General features: G+C 37.2%; 1 protein-coding gene and 1 pseudogene across 3 annotated transcripts in view; one reads left to right on the top strand and one right to left on the bottom strand.

Moving 5' to 3' along the window:
- TDRD10 (tudor domain containing 10) overlaps nucleotides 1–16,983 on the top strand; it is a 50,066-nt gene that overhangs the window by 11,926 nt on the left and 21,157 nt on the right. For all 3 annotated transcript variants that reach the window (XM_020992007.2, XM_020992008.2, XM_078156142.1), the window contains 2 exons: nucleotides 3,467–3,546; nucleotides 12,869–12,927. In XM_020992007.2, the coding sequence (XP_020847666.1) occupies nucleotides 3,467–3,546; nucleotides 12,869–12,927 (139 nt within the window). The remainder of the gene's footprint in view (nucleotides 1–3,466; nucleotides 3,547–12,868; nucleotides 12,928–16,983) is intronic.
- LOC110211840 (large ribosomal subunit protein uL6 pseudogene) lies at nucleotides 5,508–12,618 on the bottom strand (annotated as a pseudogene).

Here is a 16,983-nt window from a genome sequence, read left to right on the forward strand (position 1 = left end):
GACAATAATGTGGTAATGTCAGTTTTCAGAGAATTAGGAACTCTGATCAGTGTAATAATAACTAACCATGATTCCAAAGAACTAATGATAAAATATGCTACCTACTTCCTAAATGAGAGATGAAGAACTAAGAGTGAAGAATGAGACATATTTTTACTGGGGTTTATAGCTGATGTGGAAATTAGTTTTGCTTTGCCATATACATTTATAATAGGGGATTTGTTTTTATTTTTTTCACAATTGGACAGGGATAGGGTAGGAGGGAGAGAAAGTGGATTTTTGCTGATTGAAAAAATAGAATATAAAAAGAAAGCTATTACAGTATGGCAGGTAAGAGGTGATTAGAGTATTTGTGGTTTAAGTGGAGAGAGTGGACCAGAATAGCTTACATATTAACTTTTGCGTACAGTTTAAAGCTGGAAAGGATAGCTAATATGTTGCATAACAATACTAGATTCCAAAGAGATCTCCACATACTGTAACTGTAGACAGAATCCAAAATGAGGACATTTATTAGAGAAAAATAGAAATCCTGTGCATGAGTTTAAAAAAAAATCAACTGTACAAAGGTTAGAATGGGAGATATGAGATTAAAAATCATGTCCATGTGAAAAAGATCCAAGGTCTACAAGTGCTGTCTGAGTCAACTTTGTGAGGTGCCAGTCAAGAAAGTGAATGGGTTTTAATGTTGATTGCCCAAAGCAGAAGTATCATAGTCTAGTGAAAAGAGCGCTTGAGTCTGATCTTAAACCCAGATCAGATTCTGACATATTTACTAACTGGGCAAATTGCTTAGCTTATTTGAGCTACGGTTTTTTTCTTGCCTATAAAATGAGGGTGATACTTATACTGACTACCCTTCAAAATGGTAATTCACTATGTGGAATTTCACACTATACTTTTATAAAGTCAGTGTCATCATTATGGAAGTTGAAAATCCCACAATACCAAGCCCTGGTCCGACTATGTTTAGAGTTTTGTGTACGGTTCTGGGTGCCACATTTAGGAAAGATTTTGATGATCTGGAGTACATCAGTAGGAGAGGGAGACCACTTTGGCCAAGGGTTTCTTATATGGGTCAGTTCAAAGGACTGGGATATTTACAATGAAGAAATGATTTTAGGGGGAATGTGATAGTTGTCTTCAAACATTTGAGGAGCTTTGGCTAGGTTTGGGAATTATCACCAAGATCATAGTCTTCAGCGTTGAAAGGGACCTAATGGGGCAGCTAGGTGGCACGGTGGTTAGAGCACTGGCTCTGGAGTCAGGAGGACCTGAGTTCAAATCCGGCCTCAGATACTTGACACTAACGTCTGACCCTGAGCAAGTCACTGAATCTCATTGCCTTGCAAAACAAATGAAAACTGAAAGGGACCTCAGAGCCATCTATTATAGCCTCCCCCTGAATTCCCCTCAATATCAACAAGTTATTAAGTAGCCCAGTCCTCTGTGGGCACACTCAGACTGACTCCACTTCTATAGTGATGGTTACAGGTCATTCATTAGTTATTTGTCCAGTGCTGCCTTACTGCCTGAGAAACTGAATCATACACTTACTTGATTTGGTTTGGAGGGTCATAGAAGTATATATCTAGAGCACTTCCTCAGAGGTCAGAGGATCTGGGTTAATAATCTTACCTCTGAGGCTTATTACCTGGGGCAAGTAACTTTCCCTGTGCCTCAGCTTCCTCATTTTTAAAATGGGGGGGGCCTGGACCAGATGGTCTCTGAGGTATCTTTCAGCTATAATCCTATATAAAATACAGATTGTGTGTGTGTGTGTATGTATATGTATATATACACATACACAGAGATATGTTTATATGTAAGGGAGGTGCCCGATTAAGTAAATCAACTCATGCTTCTCCATTTAAAGTTAAGATGCTAAGCCTATGTGTCTTAGTTGAGTCATCCATCCATCACATTTGAACTATGAAAAGGTCTTGATCAATTTAGGAATCTTTGATGAGCCATTGGATGAATAAGAAATGAAGTTGTACATGAAATATTTGGATTTGTAAGAATACTTGGTAACATACCAGGTCTGTAGAAAACCAAGGAAGATATTCCAACTAAACCCAATAAGGAATTGAATGGTGGGGGTGGAGTAGATAGCAGAGTTTCAGCCTTATTCTTGGGTTTTCTCCTCCCCCACCTCTTTGACTGGAGGAGAACTTTGAAAATTTCAGAGGGACAGAGGATTGTATTTTTTTGTTGGCCATCCAAGCAACAACCTCTTGCATTTTGGAGGTCCGGGCTTTTTTTCACATTACCTCCTTAATCAAATGACAACAGTATTTGCATTGGGAGCCAAAGGCATATTGGATGCAGATTCAAAGCCCAACAGAAGAGCTGCACCATAACAAAGAGGAGCTTCTTGGGTACCCCATGAAGGAAATAAATGGATTTCCAAGAGCATGGAGCTACAAATTGCACCTTTGCTACATGTATCTCTAAATTTCAGCCCACTTTACCCCGGGCTCTCTGTGTACTGATGGGAGAATATGTATATCATAGATTTTTTTGGTAGGATATTTTATACTATTCTTACTATAACATTTCAGTAAATACTCCTTTCGTGAAGCTAATTAGCTAATTGATATGAACTGACAGTCACGTTAGGAAACATTGGTAGGGAAACATGAGGTATATAGCATTATAAAATCATCCTCCACTCCTCAGACCTAACCCTAGAACCCTGAGAGGACATAGTAGTTGACCTCTGGGCAGGCTGACTGACCTGGCCTGTCAGTGAGAGTAGGAGTGAGAAAGTCTCCCCAGAGCATATGTATGTGCTCTCGCTCTTGTTTGCCCTTGCTCTTGCCCTCCCTCCCGCCTCCTCTTTCCCTTTCTCTCTCCCTTTCTTTCCCCCTTATTTCCTCCTCTCCCACTGTTTCTTTCTGTCCTTCTCCCCCTTTCTTTTCTCACTCCTTTTCTCTTTTTGTCTTTCTCTGTCTCTCTCTTCCTCCCTCTTTCTTTGTCTCTCTGTCCCTCTCCCCCGCCCCCATCTCTCTCTGACATAGATGGCTTTAGAAGTATATATCAACTTTGGGGCACCATCACAGGATGGTCATAAAGTTGTTTTGTGTATGTGTGTAGGGAGGGTGGTACATGGTAGTGTCTTATTTAAATTTTATGCCAGAACACGGCACGATGGAAAGGGTCCTGAATTAAGAGTCATAGGACCTGAGTTTGAGTCTGTTCTCTGTCACTTATTACTTATGTAATCTCTCAGGGTCTTCAGTACCCTTGTCTATGAAAGGAGGAGATTAGATTGGATGTCTTTTGAGACCCTTTCCAACTCTAGCTCTCTGATCCAGCAAACAAAATAGTGATGGCATTTCAAGTAGAGAGCTTAACTTCTCTTGAGGTTTTTAGCTTACTGTATGATCAAGTTTTATACAAAGAAAATCATAGGGGGAAGAATATTGTTTCAGAATTGATGACTTTGTTATGGTTATGGCAGGTCTGTGAGCAGTGGTGAACACCGACCCTTTACTAAGTACCCCAGGAAGAATGGAAAGTCAGAACAGCATAAAGCCTTGGGTGAGTAGGATCTAATGGGGCTCATAAAAATGAAAAAAATCACTTAGGTGTTGCTATAGGTGGTTGCTGGATAAGCAACCCTTCTTGCTCCCTGTGTGTTATCTGTTGATGGAAACACAGGGAAGAAAGTTGTAGGTGTATTTTGATATATCTGTTTTATATAATTATATGTGTTGTATATTTAGGTACTGTAAGGGGAAATAAGAGGTATCTCCTTAGCATAGTATCTTACAGAGGAAGGTTACTCTCATGCATCGTGTTTAATGGGGGTGGCTCCCATAACTAACTCAAATCCTCCTTGCCCACATCTTGGCTTGCTTTTGTCTCAAGGGGTTATCACTAGTAGTAGGTCCATGGGTTAGTTTATATTTATTTTATCAATATCTGCTTATAAACAGTCCTATTTCTAGAAATCTGTACTTCTTTAGGGATATTGTATCATCTTTTTAAAAAATAAAATTTTATTGAATTCTTTTGTTTTTATATCATCTAAATTTCTCCCAGTACTCCTTCCGTCCCCCTCCATTTCCTGAGAGCCATCCCATATGATAAAGAAAAAATGTTTAAAGAAAAAGAAGAGAAAAAACCCCAGTAAAACCAATCAGTACACAAAAAAGAAAATCTATGCAATCTTCCACACCAGTAGTTAGAGGCACTAGCTCAGTGTGCATCCTTTGCATTTGTGAATTATCAATAGCATGACTGCCTGCTCCTTCTTTCCTGAGCCTCATCCTCGCTGAAGTGATCACATTATAAAAATCAAAACCTTTTCTCAAATATCTAATAAGCGTGCCAGTGGCCACTAGATTTTTCTTTATGTATGTATGTATGTATGTATGTATGTATGTATGTATGTACACACACACCCCCCTATATAGCTGAATATAGATATATAGATATACATATGTGTACATATAGTTATACACACAGAGACACTCAGTATCCCAAAAGCAATTAAAGTTTAAAACTGATATACGTATATATATGCATACACACACACATATACACATCAGAGAGTGAAACAATAGAAAGGACAGTAAGCAGTGGCAAGGAGGGGGAATCGTTAATTTGTATAGGAGGCAAATAATACCTCATGCTACTGCTTGCAGAGGCAGAATCAGCTTCTCCCTCATCTCAGCTTTCTTTCAAAAGGGGAAGGAAATCATCCACCAGCTTAATTAATGGATATTCCAGCATTGAACCAATTTAAGTGGGGGGAGATGCAGCTACCTCTGGCTACTCTACAGTCTCACCAATGTATGCTCATCAGTTCTAGAAGGGGAAAAATAAACTTTGTTCCTTAGACTTGAGCAAAGATTCTCAGAAGAAGGGAAGGGGACCAGGCACCCAGAGGTTGGAGCGTCCTGCTTGATTGTTTGGCTTTTTTTCCCCATCTGGCAGAGAACAGGAACAGAAGAATGCCTGCTCATCCCAGTTTGTAGCCTTTTCCTCCCAAAATGGAGGAGCTTCTCAAAAAATGGAGTTCAAAGTTATCATCAAGTGATGAACTTTAATATACTGGCTGTTTGGATTTCTCATCTTTAATTTTAAAAGGGTTACTTTCGTGTGTGTATATGTATATATATGAATCGATTATTATATATCTGATATATACTTTTCGTAGACACACACATACATGCACTCTCCTTTTGTCATTATATCAAATGATTTTAAGGGACTCCACCCCCAACTGCGTCTAGTGATGAAAATATTTGTCCCGGCCTTTCTGTTATGTGGAAGATTATTTTTCATCACATGTTCTCTAAGGCTGGCATTTTTCTAATTGCTCAGAGTTTAATCAGTGATATTTATTGCAAATATTTTTCCTTCTCTATAGGTTCTCTCCTAATTGAGTCTTGATTTTGTTCATGCAAAAGCTTTTTTACATAATACAATTTTACATAATGCAATATACTTTTTTTTTGACAAAAAGTATTTTTATTTTGACATCTGAATAAGTGTTAACTCCTTAGGACATGACCTTTGGCATCTTTTCCAACATATTCATCAGCTTGTTGCACTGTGCCTTTCTCAGAAACATAGATGTCATCCAAAAATTTTCTTATATCCTTGTTTTAACTGTGGTGGCCTGTTGGATCAGGGCATCTGAATTTTATACAAGTTCAATATCATTTCCTTCAAGAATTAACTCATCTTTTTGGGCTTGAGAAACAGCACAAGCAACATCTGGTCTCATGCACACTCTTCGGATATACTTTTCACCCAAGAAATTTCTGATTTTAACAAGTGAACTATTCTCTTGAATAACAGCATTGATGGAGAAGTGAGCATACACAGACCTCACCTTGTAACAAAAACCCAGGGTAACACCTTTCATCATGTTTTGTACGTGACTACAGATTGTGCGCATAGTTACAATTCTTTTTGATTTCCCTATCACTTGTCCACCTAGAGCCTTTTTTTCTTTTTTTCCACGGGGACTGAGCCCAACGTTGATATGGTTGAAATCTCTAATGAGGCTTCTTCTGGGCCCCTTCACAATAACTCTCTGACCTTTAAGAGAGATGTCAACATTTTCTGGGATAATGGTCTTTGTTCTGGTCGTGAATGGGCCAAAGAGAGTTGTAATATACTTTTACATACTAGAAATTGCTGTTTTTCATTTTATGCTCTCCTTTCTTCCTTTATTTTTTTCTTCCTTTAATTAATTTTTTTCCCACATGCCGTAATTGTCAACAAGGTAAGGTAGATGATTTTCTTCCAGTTTTTTAATGGTAGCCTTTCATGTTCAGATTGCATATCCATTTTGAACTTATTATAGCATATGGTATAAGTTTTTAGACTGAATCTAATTTCTGCTAAATTGCTTTCTAGTTTTCCTAGCAGTTCTCATGCAAAGGAAATCCTTCCCTGATTGGCTCAGCTTGAATTTATGAGATACTGGGTTACTATATTTGATTGCTTCTGTTTTCTTGCTTATTTCTTCTTTTCACCAGACCTTTTCTGTTTTTTAACCAGTACATAGTTTTGATGATTATTGCTTTATAATATAGTTTGATGCCTGGTAATCTCATTTCCTTTTTATTCATATTTTCCTATTGTTTTCCCTTAAGATTCTAGACCTTTTGTTCTTGCAAATTAATTTTATTGTTTTGCCTAGTTCTATAAAATATTCCTGTGGTAATTTGTTTATTATAGAACTAAATCTGTAAACTAACTTAGATAGTGTGGGCACAAACTCTGAGAAGTGAATGTCTCTCCATTTTTTTATCTTCTTTCTACAAAAAATGTTTTATAGTTGTATTTGTATAGCTTGAGTGTGTCTTGGTATGTTAACTTGCATATCTTACACATTTTGTAGGTATTTTGAATGGACTTTCTCTTATGTCTCCCTGGTTTTTCTTAGTATTACATAGAAATGCAGATGACTTTTATGAATTTGTTTCATGTTTTTTTTTTTATTTCAGTAAAGCTATGAATTACCTCAATTAGTGTCTTCTTTGATTTTCTGGTGTTTTCTAAGTATACCATAATATTATCTGCAAATGAAATAATTCTGTCTCCTCTTTGTTAATGTTTCTACTTTTAATTTTGTTCTTATGGCTCTAGCTAGCATTTCTAGAATTAATAAATAATAGTAGAAAGAAGACTCTTGGGGCAGCTAGGTGGCGCAGTGGACTGCGCCCTGGCCCTGGATTCAGGAGGACCTGAGTTCAAATGCGGCCTCAGACACATAACACTTACTAGCTCTGTGATCCTGGGCAAGTCACTTAACCCCATTGCCTAACCCCCCCCCCAAAAAAAGATGACTCTTTGATTTGCCCCTGTCTATATGCTCACGCCTGGCCTTAAAATATATGCTTTTGATTACATAAAAGAAGGGTGTTTCCATATTTATACATTTTAAGGTTTTTAATATAAATGAGTGTTGCATTTTGTCGTGCTTTTCTGCAGCTGTTAAAATAATTGTGTGGTTTTTGTTTGTTGATGTGATTAGTTATGCCAGTTGTTTTTTAAAATTTTAAACCATTCTTGCATCTTTGTGTATGATACCAACTTGGTCATTTTGAGTTCATAGTTTTTTGGATATGGTTCTAGTCTTCTTGTAGATATTCTGTTTAACAACATTTCTGTATAAGTATTTGTTGGTGAAATTTATCTCTTTCTGTTTTGTCTCTTACTGGTTTAGGTATCAAGAATATATTTATTTTATAAGAGTTTGGTAGAGTGCTTTCTCTATTATGGAGGACAATTTTTATTAGCATAGCTATTAATTGCTCTTTAAATATTTGATTGAATTCATTTGTAAATCCAGCTGGCCCGGAAACTCTTCTTTATTCCTTCCTCCAAGCCACCATTGGCAGTTCATTTGTGCCCTGCTTGATTTTCTTTTTTGGAGATTGATTGGTTTATTGGCTTTTCAAAAAGCGGCTCTTGATTTTGTTTATGAGTTCTATTAGGGACAGTGATTGAATCTGTGATTTCATTAATATAGGGAATTCTGTGATGAGGGAACTATCTCTACAAATACAGGTCAGAATCTTTTCTACAACTTATAGGCTTAGAGAATTAAGTGACCTTTCCTAGGGTCACATAGCCAGTATGTGTCTGAACCATTCTTCCTGACTCAAAGGTCAGCTTCTTATCTCCTGTGCTATACTGCTGCCTAGCACATTCTTTTTTATTTTAAAGTTTTTCTGTTTTGCCTCTATTTGAGATGTCTTCTTTTGTACTTTGTTTTAGGGTTGCTAATTTGTTTTCTAATCTTTTTATGATCAATTTGTTGATCTTATTTTTCTATTTCAGTTAATATAATTCTTTTTTTGAGAGAGAAAAATTTTCCTCTGAGGTCTGCTTGATCTAGATCATAAGTTTTGGCATAGTCTCATTGTTATTATGTTTAATAGAATTATTTTTTAAGATCTGTTCTTTGACCCACTTAGCTACCCGTTTAGTTATGTAGCTTTTGCTCATATGGTCTTTATCAAATTAATGTTTTTATTGTATTATGGTCTGCAAAAGATATTTGTTTTGTTTTTAATATTTGTTTATGATTCCATTCTATCCTAGGGCAGATCCATTTTTTGTAAAGGTACTGTGGAATAGTAAGAAATGTATATTCTTCCATTCAAAATTTTCTACATATCAGTCACATCTAATCTGTTGAGCTGTTTTTAAAAGAATATTCATCAATTTATACCAAATTTTCCTTCTTGTTTAATATCTTTCTCAGAATTGGATAAATCCAATAGAAACATAAAGCTGCTTGCTGTCTTTGTGTTACTATCAATGTCTTTTTTTCAGTTCTGCTCCTTTTTCTTTTAAGAACATAGTATGCTATTTGATGTGTGTATATATTTTAAAATGCTATTTTTGTTTGTAGTACCTTTAAACATTATGTAGTTTCCTTATTTGTTTCTCGAAGTGATCAGTTTTTGTTTTCCTTATCTGAAATAATCACAGTTATTGCTTTTCTAGAGTTGCCTGAAGCGTAATAGATTTTGTTCCATCCCCTCTTTCATTCTGTATTTGTCTACTGGTTTAAGTCTGTTTTTGTATTTGCAAAGTTGTATTTTTATATTAATAAACACAAATTTTTTAATTGAAAAATTGTTGGGTAATTTTAAATAATTTGTTCCTCTACTTTCTTTTTAATGGGTAATTTAATCCGTTTGCTTTTGGAGTTATAATTAAATTTGTGACTTTGTTAAATCCTTTTATTTACATATATTTTCTTCTTATGTTGTTTACATGTAGTCTTCGCAGTTTGTGGTCCATGTACAAATCTGATCCCATTCTCCTGGCTTCTGTTCCCTCCTATTACCCAGCCTTTCTCAAGTTCACTGAGTTTACTTGATTTGTCCCTCTCTCCTATTTACCCTTACTCTCCCCAGTTTAGATGAATGGTATACCCAATGCTAGCTTTCTTTATTCCCACTACCCCCCAAAATCTATCCTCTTAATTTCAGTGACATTAATTTGTAATGTTTCTTTTCTTTTCTTTTCTTTTTTTCCTTTCCTTTTTTTTTTTGGCTAGGCAGTGGAGTTAAATGACTTGCCCAGGGTCACACAGCTAGTAAGTGTTATGTGTCTGAGGCCAGATTTGAACTCAGGTTGTTCTGACTCCAGGGCCAGTGCTGTATCCACTGCACCACCTAGCTGCCCCTGTAATGTTTCTGACCAAGAAATGCTGTCATTCCCTCCCCTTTGTTTCTCCTTTCAAGATACTCTAAAATCTGTTCTCAGAAATGTTAATCCTCAGTGAAGCAGCAGGATAAAGTTGGAAGCTCTCTATAACTCTATGTCTTGGGGGAGCAATCCTGTCCTTTTTTTTTCTCCCCTCTGTCAGTTTTCATGTGATGGCATCTTTCCCTTTAATATGTTTTCTTCAATCCACTTTGGGTTATTCCTCCCCAACAAGTGGGTGCTAGTACTTAGAATATGACCGTTGCTTTAGAGAACCTGTTTTCCTAAAGTGTACCCCCTCCCAACAAAGTTCATTACAAAACTCCTATTTTTACCCCTCTTGCCTCTGTGTGTTTGCTGCATGGTGATAGCAGATCATTCACTTTTTGTTTGATGGCAGGAACCATCATCTAGTCTTCTCTTTGTGATCTGCCATTCCAGGTTCTCTCTTTACTTTCCCAGTGCCCCAAAGGCAGGAATAGAAATGGAAAGCCTCTTGTCCACCTCTCCTCTTAAATCTTGATCGGTCTTTTCAAGCCCACCCCTCCTTGTTCCATGCTCTCTTCTTTATCATCCCACCATCAATTTTATGGATTTGAGGAAGGGTCATATAATGGGTAGAGTGCTGGATTTGGAGGCAAGAAAATCTAGATTGGAATTCTTACTCAGCTACCTAACTAGCAGAGTGACCCTGGCCAAGTCATTTAACCATTTAGCCTCAGTTTCTTCACTTGTAAAAGAAAATAGTTGGAATCAGTGACCTCTGAGGTTTCCTTCAGCTCTGAATCTGTGATCCTGTGATGTATTAATGAGATTTTTTTGTTCCTGAAATATAAATTCATTATTCCCTCTTATTTTCTTCCTGATTTTATCTTTTGTTCCTTAGATTCTTTATCCCATTGATTATTTCTTTGCATTTCAATGTCTGCCTGTGTGTGGTTTTTAAAAATAAAAGAGTGAACAAGACATCTCTACCTCACATTATGGCTGTGTCTGGCCCTAGCCACATGAAAAACGATTTCACTTTTTAGTTTTTCATTGCTTTCTGAAAGTGTTCAACCTGTAAACTAATAGAAGAAAGTTAAAACCCTCTTTCCCTATGCATTGTTTTGAAGGAATGGCTTGAATGATTTCCTTTTGATGAATGTCCAATTGTTTGCTTTGATGATTAGGTTTAACTTTGCAAAATACATTATTTTTCTCATGCTAACCAATCTTCTTTGCTTTTTGGAATATTATGTTCAGATTTTCCCTTTGATGTCTTATATACACTGAGTAATGAAGTTTATATCACTGATTGTCATTGCAATATGAAAGGTTTCTTTTCCCTTGCTCTCTGCAAAATTTGTTGTTATTATTTTGAAGTTTGGCTATGATTTTTCTTGGAATTTATTTGTTTTGGTGTTGTGTAGATTCCTTTGATCTGTCTTTTGCTGTCTATTTCCACTCTTTCTGGGCAGTGATTTTATAAAATATTGTATTCAGATTTTTTAATCATACTTTTTTTCTGGGACACCTGTAGTTCTCAGATTATCTTTTCATACCCTCTCTTCAATTTCCATACTTTAAAAAAAATTTGTGTTCTTTCAGTTCTTTGTTGTCTTTTGATTATGCTCGCTCACTTTTCCTTCTGCCTCTTCATTTTTGTGGGCCACAAAATTGTCTTTTTCCGAGAATCTGTTATTTGAGAGAGTCTCATTTTGTTCCAGATTCTCTACTCTCATTATACTTGTTGATTTCTTCCTTAAGAACTCTAATTTCTGATCTTGTTTCTTTGATATCACATAATTCTTTGATTGTTCCTCCTATCTATATAGGAGGTTTTTAGAGTTCTTTTGTTAGAGGACCTTCCAGAATTTTTTGTGATATATTTATTCATTTTAATATTTGGGACTCAGTTTCTTTGGTTGCAAAGTACTTGTTCATCGAAATGGTTCTTTTCAACTGCTCATTTCTCTTCCACCATCAACTTTTATCCATTATTCTGCTGATATTTCTATGTTATTTTTTTAAATAAATTTTTTTTTTAGGCAGTTGGGGTTAGGTGACTTGCCCAGGGTCACACAGCTAGTACGTGACAAGTGTTTGGTCTGAGGCCGGATTTGAACTCAGGTCCTCTTGATTTCTGGGCCGGTGCTCTATTCTCTGCGCCACCTAGCTGCCCCTTTAAATAAATTTTTAAGCACATTCATAAATATGCTTTTTAAAAAAACTCATCAGTACTTTCTGCCTGAGGGCCTAGGACTTTTGTTCACTTCTTCCAGTCCTGGTCTGTTCTCTCTTTTCTTATAGATTTGTGGCCCTGAAGGGATTAGAGTGATAGATTAGGCATACCATGGGAAGACTTTTGGAAATTACTGTGGTTGGACCAGTTCATCTTTCTTTGCCATTCCATTGTTCTCAGTTCCACATTTTCTTTCTTTTTTTTGGTGTGACCTTGTTGTATATGGGCCAATTTTCAATTGGGATGGAACTTCTGGGAATTATTCAACTCCTTTACTGGGGTTTCTTCAGTTCATACATTGAGGAACTTATGGAAGAGGGTACGCTGAATAATTGTGAGGGATAACTTTAGAAAGGCCTTTAAAATTATATCCCTTTTCCACCTTTCACTCTTTATATTGGGTTCCTGTTTTCTCCTTTACAGAATTAGTGTTAAATAATAGTACCAGCTCCTCATTTCTGTCCCATTCTCCACAATATGCTCCATCATTGCCAATTTTTTTCTTCTCTCACCTTAGGGCTAGTCTGATTCATAGGCCTCTCTGTGTCTCCCTCCCCCACTTTAGCTCAAGTGCTGGGGCTAGAGTAGTTATCTAGAATGCCAGAAACAATAGAAATGGTCTTCAGTGTTTTGATATGTTTTTAATTTTTCTGTAACAATTACCTTGTGGTAGGTTCTTCTAACTTTTTTCTTCTGGTCATTGTTGTATGTTTTTCACTTGTGAGCATTTTGTAGTTTATTTGGGGTAGTAGATAGAGAGCTGCTACTTAGGATTACCCCTCTCTCTGCCACCTTCTCAGAATTTTCCCTGTCCATCTGTTTTCATCAGAGAAGTTCATTCATCAGAGACTCTAAGTCATCCATAATCCTTTTGGGTACACAGCAATGCTACATTAAAATGGTGTTACAGACAGTCTTACTCTTAATGTGTATTTTTTTCCCCCTCTATAGGACACAGGAAGAAAGAATCAGAGGTGTATGTTGGAAATCTTCCATTGGACACCAAGGAGGTATCACTCCCCCTGTTTGCAAATGGTTCTCTTTTCCTTTCTTGTGTAAAATTATTTTTAATCTTCTTTTTAGAGGTTTGCATGTGCAAGCCAAAATTTTTTTATCCCACAGATTTGGAAGAATAAGTTTAAAAGGATTTGAATGGTAGAATTATCCCTACCTTATTCAGTTGTCCATTCGCTAGACATATGGAAGGGATCTGTGTCACAGATAATCCCAAATCTATTTAAAATTTTTTTTGGAATATATTCAGCACTGTGAAGGAAACTCAAGTTAAACTTTTAAAAGTGTCTACTGTGCAGAGCACTAAAAAATGACAGTTCCTGCCTACCCAGGTAAGGTGAGCTGGGGATTAGTCATACACATAAGGCCATTACTGTTATGGCACTTTAATTATACCCCACTAAAGTGTTCATTTCCTTGAGAGCAGAGACTGTTTCTTCTTATTTTTCTTTATATTTCCAGGGCCTAGTCCAATGCCTGGCACAAAGTAGGTGCTTAATAAATGCTTATTGATTTGAGTAGTTGAGGAGAATTACAGAGAGACATTCAACAATACAAGAAGATATAATTACATGCTAAATTGTGTAGTGCTTTAAATTCAGAGAAAAGGAATCCTTTTTGTCCTTATGGTAGATGATAGAATAGTCATGAAGAGTGTAGGACATGAAGTATGGATAGTATTTGAATCATTGTAGCAGGGGGCCTTAGATGATCAAAGGCACAAAAATAGGAATGAACAGGAAATAATTATGGGACAGCAAGTGAACTAACCTAACCCTAGAAGGAGGTATATATTAGGGTAAATTGGAGGAAGTAGGGTTACACACATATGCCAAATTAAGGTGGATTTTTGGCCAAGCACAGGTATGGTAGGGATAGGATACCCAGAGCTTTTTGGGCAAAGTAACACAAAAGTAGAATTTAAGGAACATTAATATGATGATTATTATAGGACATACTCTCATGTGAGAAATCAGAATCAGAAAGGCTTGGTGTTGGGGCTGAACAAAAGTGATGGCAAGAATAGTTGATAGGAAAGAATGGATAAAAGCAAAGTCAAAAGAAAAATCGACAGAAATTGGTGCTTATAGGATATGAAAGATGGAGAGGAATAAAGAATCATGGATAACTCTTAGGGTTTCAAGACTAAATGATTAAGAATGGTGGCACGATTGATGGGGGAAATAAGGGGAAGTTTCTTGAGGAGGAAAATGTTGAATTTGAGGCAATGCTAAATAGAAATAAAGGACTAGGACTTGGGTAAGAAGAATAAAATAAGAGATACAGATTTGGAAGAAGTGATTTTTTTGGGAGGGAGTGAGGCAGTCGGGGTTAAGTGACTTGCCTAGGGTCACACAGCTAGTAGGTGTCAAGTGTCTGAGATCGAAATTTGAACTCAGGTCCTCTTGACTCCAAGGCCGGAGCTCTGTCTACTACTCTTTATTACTCTCTGTCTACTACCACTCTGTCTACCTAGCTGCCCCCAGAAGTGATTGTTAAAGCTATGAAAACAGATGAACTCTTCAGGGGACAAAATAGAGCAAAAGGGGGAGCTGAGGGTCTGACTGATCTGTGGAATACTTGCCATTTTTTTTCACTCATTCATTTATTGATCATCTCCAACAAGCAAGCCGCTGTACTAGACTGAGAGAAAAAAAGTCAAGAGATGCAAACTCCCCCCAGACTAGTTTTATGGAAAAAAAAAATAGGCTGTCAGTAGTTAAAAAGGGCACTGTGAAAAATTCTGAGCAATATTGGCAACAAATGCTACAGGAATTGTAGAGGGAGCTAGCGTTCTTTTTCCTGTTGGGGTATTTGAGTCCTTTGCTTTTGAGGTTCCTGACAAACTTTAAAACTGTGGTCCTGATTTTTGAGCTCAGCTTTGAAGAAGCTAAGGTTCTGTGCTAAGACGGTTCAGTGATCTTAACAAGGTAAGAATGCTCCCTCCAATGATTATAGCCCATCCTTGTCTTTTCATCCTTGCAACTATTGTCCATGATTTCCAATAAATCCTCCACGAGGAGTTCCTCCAACGGGTCGAGATATTCCTCCAGCTCTCTTGACGTTACATGGTTCCCAGTGGAGTATGCAGGCTCTCTTCCTGTTACTCATGCTTGCAATATAATTGGCCTGCCTCTTCCAGTTCTGTGTCTTGCTGATGACATTTGGATTCTTTTCCTGTGTGATTCTTCATTGCAAATGCATTGCTACCTACTCAGGCCTACTGTTCTTCTTAGTTTACCCGTTTCTGTACAGAGAGCCACCATGCGTGGAGGTCTGCAGCCGGATTCATCCTTGACTCCACACTCTCACTCATCCCATGTATCTGATCAGTTTCAAAATCTTATCAGCTCCCCAACTTCTCTTGTGCCTATTTTCTCATCACTCAGATGGCCACCACTCTAGCTCAGGACTTCTTTACTTCTCATATGGACTATTATGTGGTCAACCTGCCCCAAGTCTCTCCCTCTCCAGTTCTTTTTCCATATAGTTGTCTGAGTGACATTCCTAAAATACAGGTCTGACCCAGAAGAGTCAGAGGAGATGGGTTTAAATTGAAGTTTTGCTGATTATTACTAGTGTGACCAAGTTGGTTAGCCTCTCTTGTCTTTAGTTTCTTCATCTGTGAAATGATGGGAGCTAGATGATTTCTGAAATTCCTCTCAGCTGTAATCAGTGATCCTGTCATTCCATGCTTAAGACAATCCAATGACTATGACTTCTGTGATCAAATACAAACTCTTCTGTTTGGTAGTGAAAGCCCTTCACAACCTCCAGCCTACCTTTCTAAGCTTATTATTCCCCTTACGTATTCTATGGTCCAGCCAAATAAACCTTTATAGGTTCCTTCCCCCATGACATTCCATCTCCTGTTGCTATTCCGTTGCATTGCTGTCTGCCATACCCAGAATATACTCTCCTCTCACCTTCACCTCTTAGAATCCTACTCAACTAAGATACAGTCTCTTGCATAATGCCTTTCCATATTCTTATCCCTCCCTAAGCCCAAATTACCTGATATTTATTTTCTGAATATTTTACTTTAGATGTGTCCCTGTCATCTCCCCCTATAGAATATAAACTCCTAAGGTCAAGCACCATATCATTTTTGTCTTTGTCCACTGCCTCCTGGCAGATGCTTGGTGCTTTTCTTTAATAATAATTTGCCCAACTACAGGGAAAACAATTTTGAACATTTTTCAAAAATTTTCAGTGTCAAATTCTTCCTCCCCCTTTCCCCTCCCCCCTCCCTAAGATGCGAAACATTCTGATATAGATCATATATGTGCAATAATGTAAAACATAATTACATATTAGTCATTTTGTAGAAGAAAACTTGAACCAAAAAAAGAGAAGAAATGTATATAATGTAAAGAAAGAAATTTTTTAAAAAAGAAAAAATAGTATGCTTTGGTCTGCATTGAGACTCCATCAGTTCTTTCTCTGGAGGTGGATAGCATTTTTAATCATGAGTCCTTTGGGATTATTTTGGATCGTTGTGTTGCTAAGAATCGCTAAGTCATTCACAGTTGATCATCATATAGTATCACTGTTACTGTATACAGTGTTCTCGTTCTGCTCACTTCACTCTGCATTAGTTCATATAAGTTGTCTTAGGTTTTTCTGAAAGCATCCTGCTGTCATTTCTGGTTTTTTGGGGGGTTTTTTTGTTTGTTTTTTGGTGAGGCATTTGGGGTTAAATGACTTGCCCAAGGTCACACAGCTAGTGTTATATGTCTGAGGCTGGATTTGAACTCAGGTCCTCCTGATTCCAGGGCCAGTGCTCTATCTATCCACTGTGCCAGGTTAGCTGCCCCCTGCTGTCATTTCTTATAGCACAGTAGTTTTTCATCACAATCATATATCACGACTTGTTCAGCCATTCCGCAGTTGGTGGGCATCCATTCAATGTCCAGTTCTTTGCCATCACAAAAAGAGCTGCTATAAATATTCTTTTACCTGAATGCTTAATAAACACTTCTTGATTGATTACTCACATTACCCTTTGAAGAAAGAGTAGAATTTAAGCAGCAGAGTAGGGGGAAAAGGCT

Source organism: Phascolarctos cinereus, unplaced genomic scaffold (assembly GCF_003287225.1).
Source record: "Phascolarctos cinereus isolate Bilbo 61053 unplaced genomic scaffold, phaCin_HiC Scaffold_5;HRSCAF=322, whole genome shotgun sequence".
Taxonomy (NCBI): Eukaryota; Metazoa; Chordata; class Mammalia; order Diprotodontia; family Phascolarctidae; genus Phascolarctos; species Phascolarctos cinereus.